Source organism: Photinus pyralis, unplaced genomic scaffold (assembly GCF_008802855.1).
Source record: "Photinus pyralis isolate 1611_PpyrPB1 unplaced genomic scaffold, Ppyr1.3 Ppyr1.4_LG4, whole genome shotgun sequence".
NCBI classification, from domain to species: domain Eukaryota; kingdom Metazoa; phylum Arthropoda; class Insecta; order Coleoptera; family Lampyridae; genus Photinus; species Photinus pyralis.
The window spans coordinates 49,491,155-49,499,305 of NW_022170511.1; the positions used below are offsets into that span (position 1 = coordinate 49,491,155).

At 36.7% G+C, this 8,151-nt stretch overlaps 1 protein-coding gene across 1 annotated transcript; it reads left to right on the top strand.

Moving 5' to 3' along the window:
• Nucleotides 1-2,668: 2,668 nt before the first annotated feature.
• LOC116169216 lies at nucleotides 2,669-7,931 on the top strand. The gene is made up of 2 exons (XM_031485244.1): nucleotides 2,669-4,298; nucleotides 4,360-7,931. The coding sequence occupies exons 1-2, from the start codon at nucleotides 2,669-2,671 to the stop codon at nucleotides 7,929-7,931; spliced, it is 5,202 nt and encodes a 1,733-aa protein (XP_031341104.1).
• The last annotated feature ends 220 nt before the right edge of the window (nucleotides 7,932-8,151 follow it).

The following is an 8,151-nucleotide window of genomic DNA, read 5'->3' on the forward strand; positions in this document are numbered from 1 at the left end:
CCTCCAATAACATCTACGGCAGTGTATTTTACCACTTCATTTCTGTATCAATCCGTTGTTCAAAGACTTTTTATAGACCATTACATGCATCGTTACCAAACGTGTTATATGGGCCGTAAATTTCTTGTCCATTGTAAACTCCGATACAGTAACTCCACAAAAATGTAATATTTATAAAACTTTTATAGATATACTGAATGTGGTGTACCTATCTCTTCCATTTTGCTAGCGTAATGTTCTGTGGACGCAATAAATTATTAAGAAAATTTGTTAAAAGGTTTTATAATTTATTGACATAATCTTTTACGGTTCGCTTAGGTACAACAGTGTATGAACGATGCTCTAGCAAATTACGAGTACTTATTCGTTGCTGGTACAAAGCTGAACAAAAATTAATGGAAAACATGTTTGAGATTGAGTTGTAACAAATTTTGCACAAAATTAGGACACCGCCACTTTCGGGATTGCTTGAGACAAGGGCTAAGAGGTTTTGTCAGTTATCTGACATTATATTACTACAATTTCTATTAGTAACCTAATTTCCAGAGTATACAGTTCCCGTATACACTTTCATTTTCCTAATGACAAAACCTTATCGCCCCCAAAAAGGTTTACGACTGTACCGGCGTACAAATAAACTAACTTTTGCGTAGGTTACGTTTTAAAGCTAAAGGATTTTCTGGGAACAGTTAAAACTCGTCCGGGGTGTAACACAGAAACCCTTCCTTTCCTAATTTGCAAATTAGCCAACGTTATTGCATTGACAATTTTATTAAAAACGTAACGGTATTACTCAATGTGACATACCGCGCGCTCGAATAGTAATTATGATTATGCAATTTTGAGGTGTAGAGTTTATTTCGCGCAAACTGCCCTCTATTTCGAAATACGTAAATTGGCGTTAAATTACTCGTACTCCGCTTCCGTTTTCCGGCTTTGTTCCGAAATTATTGCTTAGAGTTTTCATCAAATTGTCTTCAACGGTGCCATATGCAAAATAATAGAACTCTCCATTGTTTCAAACTAAGTATCGTAATTCCCATAAATCCTTACAGGACGTTAAACTTGCAGCGTTACTTTCCAAGTTCATTAAACCGCTTCCAATTCCTTAACACGATTTATATTGCTTCCCGACGTTATTCAACAATTTGTTACTGATAAGAAAAAATCGGCGGCAAAAAATTGAGCTGCATGTACAAGAATGGGTAAATAAATATCAATATAATCAGAATTTATAGTCATCCATACTCTTTATAACGTAGTTTATGACTCCATTGCCCCAGTTTCGAATTTATGATTTCTATGGGATATGCTTTTAAAAAAGTATTCAATCAGGAAGGTTCCCCATTCGCTATGCATTTATTCTACAAATGCGAATAATTTTTAATTAAGCAAACAACGTTGCCCATATACGATTTTCCACTCTTCTACCAATAAATTTTGAAATAAAATATTACGGTTGATTGAATTAACCACTCAAGCAGATTATTATCTTGATTTTTCTTGTAAAATGTATTTAATTTTATCCAAAACACAGGCTTCAGGTAAATTAAAATATCTTTTTCTATTTGGATGTTGCAATGACAATTTTGTACAACTGTTTTCGGTAAAATCAGTGTTTCTATCAATCATTAGGATTAGGACCTTCAGACCTTGCATATGTTAGTTAATCTGTTTAAATAGAAAAAAAGCAGTATAGGAATCATGCTGAATGCGTTGCATACGAAGTTCTGAAAGAGAAAGGATTATATGTTGCTATTTATCTGTTCAAATTTAAGTTATTTAAGGTATTTACGTAAACTCTAGGTCATTTTATAATTACTGGAATCTCCTTGTATATGGAATTTCTTTTCATTATTATCTGTAAATATTCAAATGTCAGTTAGGATTAGTCTTAGTGATTAACTTTCTTTGTCCACTAATAGCCCATAAGAATTTAACCTTGTGACTAATTTAAGTGTCGGTTACAATTTGTAGAACTGGCCAGCCAATAATAAGGCGTTATTTCCCTCTGTTTTCAAGAATGTTGTAAGGGTGTGTAATTAGTTACAAGGGAAAAATAGCATAACGTTCTTGACTTTCTAAGCGAATGCACAAAATTTTCAATGTATGTTAAATAAATAGTTGTTATATGTTTTTCTGCGCTGTGTTTTTTACAAGAAGTATATTTGCAACCAGCGATTCTTCACAAAATGTTTACATAAAAATGGTCCTTCGAGCCGGATATAGTTATTTCGTTCCACAAGTGCGTTCCAGCTTCGGCTACGAGAAACTTCCAAAGCTGTACAACTAAGGTTCCTAGAATTTCCGCATCCACATGCAGATAGCCCGTCGTCGATTTCCATGTTATCCAGGTAAAACAATCCAGTTTTCCGATTCTCTAAGACAGTTCTATTTGAGTGTGTTGATTTGCCTTTCAAACCGATGTTGACGTATTGTGCCTAATATGCCTCTGTGTGCATTTTCACCACTTTCTTTCATGAAAAACCTGTAAGTGCTTCATATTTTTAAAGTTCATAACATTTACAGTCACTACATAAATTTACAGTTCCAATAAATTTACTATTACGTACAACCTCCAATTTCACAGGAAAAGGAGTCTTTCAAGTATAATTACAGTTTTTCGCTTGCACTATTTACAGTTTGTTTCATAAAATAAGCCTTCATTATGCCGAAATCAAAAGATACTAAACAATTCATTGCAAGGCTCCAGTTATTGGTAACCAAACTTAATCGTTTTAAAGAATTCATAAATGCCATCGATTTAACAAATTTCAGTGAATTGGCCTTTGAAACTTTACAGGCTAGATTAGAACAAATAAAATCATCAGTTAGTGAATACACAGATACATATTTGCAAGTAGACTCTGATCATTTAACCAGGGATGATATCTTATCTTGCGAAGAATTTGAGGAAGTGTATTGCGACTTGATTGCCCAAGCGGCTATTCTCTCTAAACGTAAAAGTAACTTAAAAACAAGTGTATCTGATTCTTCCTTAAATCCTTCCGCACGTTCTCCAGAAGGAAACAATGTAAAGTTGCCAATTTTAAACATTCCCAACTTTTCTGGAAATTATGTAGAGTGGTCCAGTTTTTACGAGACATTTATCGCACTAATAGATAAAAATTCAAAATTATCTGATGTGGAAAAATTTTATTATCTCCAGAATGCATTAAAAGGTGTTGCAAAAGAGCTCACTAACGATTTGTCGCCTACAGGCAGTAATTATAAAATTGCTTTAGAAATGCTGAATGATAGATTTAACAATGAAAAGTTGATAATATTTTCCCATCTGGAATCAATCCTCGAAAGTAATAAAATCTCTAGAGAATCGGCCTCTGAACTTCGTAAATTGCAGGATAATGTAACTCGACATTTGAGAGCCCTAGACAATTGTAATATATCAGATGAAAAATTTAAGGCTGCGGTTTTAGCATACATTATCAAATCCAAAGTTGACGTAAATACTGCAACTGCTTACAGTAAGTTTAAGGTAAAGCAGATCCCGTCTGTACAAGAATCATTATCATTTCTTTCCTCTAGATGTGAAATACTAGAGGATGTTGCTTCAAACAGCTTCAAAAATCCTATTGTTAAACAAACTAAAATTTTAGCAAAACCCGAACTTAGCAAACAATCTTTTCACGTAGCTACTACTCACACTTGCCTGTTGTGCAAAGGAAATCATTTATTATATGTTTGTCCAACATTCTTATCATTTCCCGTTCAAAAAAGGGTAGAAACCGCAAGCAAAATACAAGTCTGTAAAAACTGTTTAAAACACAGTAGCAAGTATAAATGCAATTCCAGATATAAATGCAAGCACTGTCAAAGGCCTCACAATAGCATTTTATGCTTATCTAATTCTGCGACATCGCCATCTGAAATTCCTAGCGAACTCGTTTTAAATAATTCAGTGCCTAGTACCTCAGTTACGCCAGAACTGACATCATTAGTTTGTACAGACTCAGACCAGGTGTTACTTTCGACAGCAATAATTCAGGTATTGAGCAAACAAAACAAATGGGTTAGGGCAAGATGTATTTTAGATTCAGGTTCCCAAGTTAGTTTCATTACTAAAAATCTCTGCACCAAATTAGGTTTCAAACCAAATCCTTCCAACACTTCCATTATAGGAATCAATGGCAATAAGTCTTCAGCTAGCGGAATAATTGATATTAAGCTTTCATCCGTCGTTAACGATTTTCAAACTGATCTATCGTGTTTGGTGACTCCTCATATAACTCAAAACTTACCGTCAACTAACGTGCATAGAGAAAATATCTCTATTCCTAGTAACATCACTCTTTGCAGATGTTGATTTTTATAAATCAAGCCCAATTGATATCCTTATAGGTGCTACAAACTTCTACAATCTCCTTTGCATTGGACAGATTTCCTTAGGGAAAAACAAACCAACTCTTCAAAAAACATTATTTGGCTGGGTAGTTTCAGGTAGGGTCTGTTCGGCACCCTCCGTAACACAACCGCAAATTTCATTAGATGTTTGTAACAACCTTGCTATAGAGCAACGTGACAATCATAATTCTTTGCAAAAATCTCTTTCTTTATTTTGGGAAATAGAGGATGTGCATCCTAAGAACAAGTTATCTCTATTATCAAATGAGGAGCAATTCTGTGAGAACCATTTTGCAAGCACAGTTTCTCGAAATACAAACGGAACTCTTACCGTTTCAATACCCTTCAATTCCAATTTACGTCTTTTAGGTCTCTCAAAGCAGGTAGCTGTGGAACGATTTCAAAATTTGGAGAAAAGATTTACGAAGAACCCCGAATTTTACAGAGCATACTCTGAGTTCATTCACGAGTACATTAGATTAGGTCACGCCACAAAAACCGATTCAACAAATTTAGGCTCTTGTATATTGACCACAGTTTCCACTTTAGATGGGGAAGTAAATCTCTCAAGTATTCCTTATTTCTATCTACCTCACCATGCTGTTCATAAGGCAGACTCCCTAACCACAAAAATTAGGGTTGTTTTTGATGGGAGTGCCAAATCCACTTCAAAACTCTCCATAAACGATACCCAAATAGTGGGTCCCGTGCTGCAGGAAGACCTATTTTCCATATTGCTACGATTTCGTCAGCATAAGGTTGCCTTAACCGGCGATTGTGAGAAAATGTACCGTATGATTCAAATACACCCCTCTTTGAGGAAACTGCAGTGCATAGTGTGGAGAGACGATCCTAGTCATCCACTTGATACATATCAATTAAACACAATTACATACGGCACAGCTTCCGCTAGTTACTTAGCAACGAAGTGTTTACAGTATTTAGCCGATCAAAATAGTGAACGTTTCCCTAAAGCAGCAGAAGTCATTAAATCTTGCTTTTATATGGATGACCTACTTTTTACAGCCAACACCGTAGAGGAAGTTTTACAAATAAAAACTGAAATAATCGAAATACTACGATCCGCTAATATTCCTATACGAAAATTTCTCTCTAATCATCCATCGGTCATGCAAAATACCACAGATTCAAATATTTCTCTATTCACTGTTCCATTAGGTGAGCGTACGAACGCAAAGGCCCTTGGCTTAGCTTGGAATGCCATTACAGATACAATTTACTACAATGTACGTGTGCAGTTTAGCCCTTCAGTATCAAAACGATCCATTTTATCAATGGTGTCTCAGCTGTTTGATCCATTGGGATTATTGTCTCCTATCTTAATAGTTGGAAAAATTATGATTCAAAAACTGTGGGAGCTGAAGGTTTCCTGGGATGAGTCAGTTCCATCCTCCATCCACGAACAGTGGAACAATTACAGGCAGCAACTTTCGCTTCTCTCCTCGCTACAAGTGCCCAGGTGTGTAATTCCACTTTCAGATTATTCCTTACAATTGCATGGCTTCTCAGACAGTAGCAGTGTTGCTTATGGAGCATGCGTGTATGTTAGGTGCGAAAATTCAGAGAACCAAGTTTCCACATTATTACTGTGTTCCAAATCACGTGTTGCACCATTGCACACCACAACTATTCCCAGATTAGAACTCTGCGCTGCCGTACTACTAGCACAACTGATGCATAAAGTCAAAACGGCATTGAAGGTTGATGACCATTCAATTTTTCTTTGGTCAGATTCTAGTATCGTTCTCAATTGGTTAAACTCGCCTCCAAACAGATATAAAACCTTTGTGGCCAACCGAATTGCCACTATTCAAGAAATGTATCCACCTATACACTGGTATCATGTAGCATCGGAAAAAAATCCCGCGGATCACATATCTAGAGGCATGAATTCGTCAGAAATTATAGCAAACTCCTTGTGGTGGTACGGCCCTAACTTTTTATCAGATAAAAACCAATTTTGGAGAGATCGTAACTTTGCAGTCTCTATAGAGAAAACGGAATTAAAGCCAGTGTCTTCACTAGCAGTTCAAGTAAGCGACTCTGCTGAACAATCCTACGAATTATTTAGACGATTTTCAAGCTTCAATAAGTTACAAAGGGTTCTTGCGTACATGCTAAGATTTTTATCAAATTGTAGGCAGATCCGTAGCGGTAATATCGGTCCGTTAACGACCAAGGAGTTACAAAGTGCAGAAATTACTTTAACTAAGCTCTGTCAAAAATTCTCATTTTCAGAAGAAATCAAACAGTTGAGTTCCAAAAGGCCATTAAACTCAACTTCATCCCTTCTAAATTTAAATCCGTTCCTTGACGAAACCCTAATCCTGAGAGTAGGGGGACGTCTTAGTAATGCCGAGTTTGCATATGATAAGAAGTATCCAATACTATTACCCAAGTCCCACGTACTCACCGACCTGATTATTATGTATTATCATGAAAAGCTGCTGCATTGCGGACCCCAGCAATTATTATCCTGTTTGCGTGAACGTTATTGGCCAATTTCTGGAAAATCTACAGTAAAAAGAGTTATCAAAAGGTGCGTTAAATGTTTTCGGGCGAAACCGGTGTATAGTAACCCCTTAATGGGAGATTTGCCATTGAAACGTATACAGCCCAACACACCCGCCTTTTACAATACTGGTGTAGATTATGCTGGACCAATTCTCATAAAGAACAAAAAGGGTCGGGGTTCAAGGCTAATGAAATCTTATATCTGTATATTCATATGTTTAGTAACCCATGCAATTCACTTGGAACTTGTTACGGATCTTACGGCTGATTGTTTTATCACCGCTCTTAAGCGTTTCATCTCTCGTAGAGGCAAGCCACTGACTATCTCCAGTGACAATGCAAAAAATTTCATAGGTGCAAAAAACCAATTACGAGAGCTTTACAGTGAATTAAATCGTTCAGAAGTGCAGCAAAAAATTAGCAATTATCTCGCCCACGAAAACATTAAATGGCATTTTATCATACCGCGAGCCCCGCACCAAGGCGGCATGTGGGAGAGTGGTGTGAAATCCACAAAAATGCATCTCAAAAAGGTATTGGGCAACACTCACTTAACTTATGAGGATTTCTCTACCGTACTCATTCAGATAGAAGCTGTCTTAAATTCAAGACCGCTGTCCTCTTTATCCTCTGATCCTTCGGATTTAAATCCTTTAACGCCTGCACATTTCCTAATTGGGCGACCCATGTGTGCTTTGCCGGAACCGAACCTTGCAGCAATTAAGGAGAACAGACTATCAATCTACCAACGAGCGCAGCAGATTATGCAGCATTTCTGGAAGCGCTGGAGCAGAGAAGTTGTTCCTGATCTTCAAAGACGAACCAAGTGGTTTCAAAATTACCCCAACGCGTTACAACCAGGCTCCTTAGTGTTAATTCGAGAGGACAATCTTCCCCCGTTGAACTGGCTGATGGGTCGTGTCGAAACTCTGCATCCTGGACGAGATGGCGTTGTGCGATCGTGTACAGTTAAACTTGCAAGTGGTGCGTGTGCTAAGAGATCAGTGAACAGGCTGTGTGCATTTCCCATATAATCAACAAAGTTAATACTTTTAGTACTATTTTTATGTCTTTTATACCTTGTTATTCAGTATTTTTTCTTTATCTGGCCTCCAATATTGTTGTAATGTTGAAATCCATGTCATTTCAAGGTGGCCGGCTTATGTTCAAATTTAAGTTATTTAAGGTATTTATGTAAACTCTAGGTCATTTTATAATTACTGGAATCTCCTTGTATATGGAATTTCTTTTCAT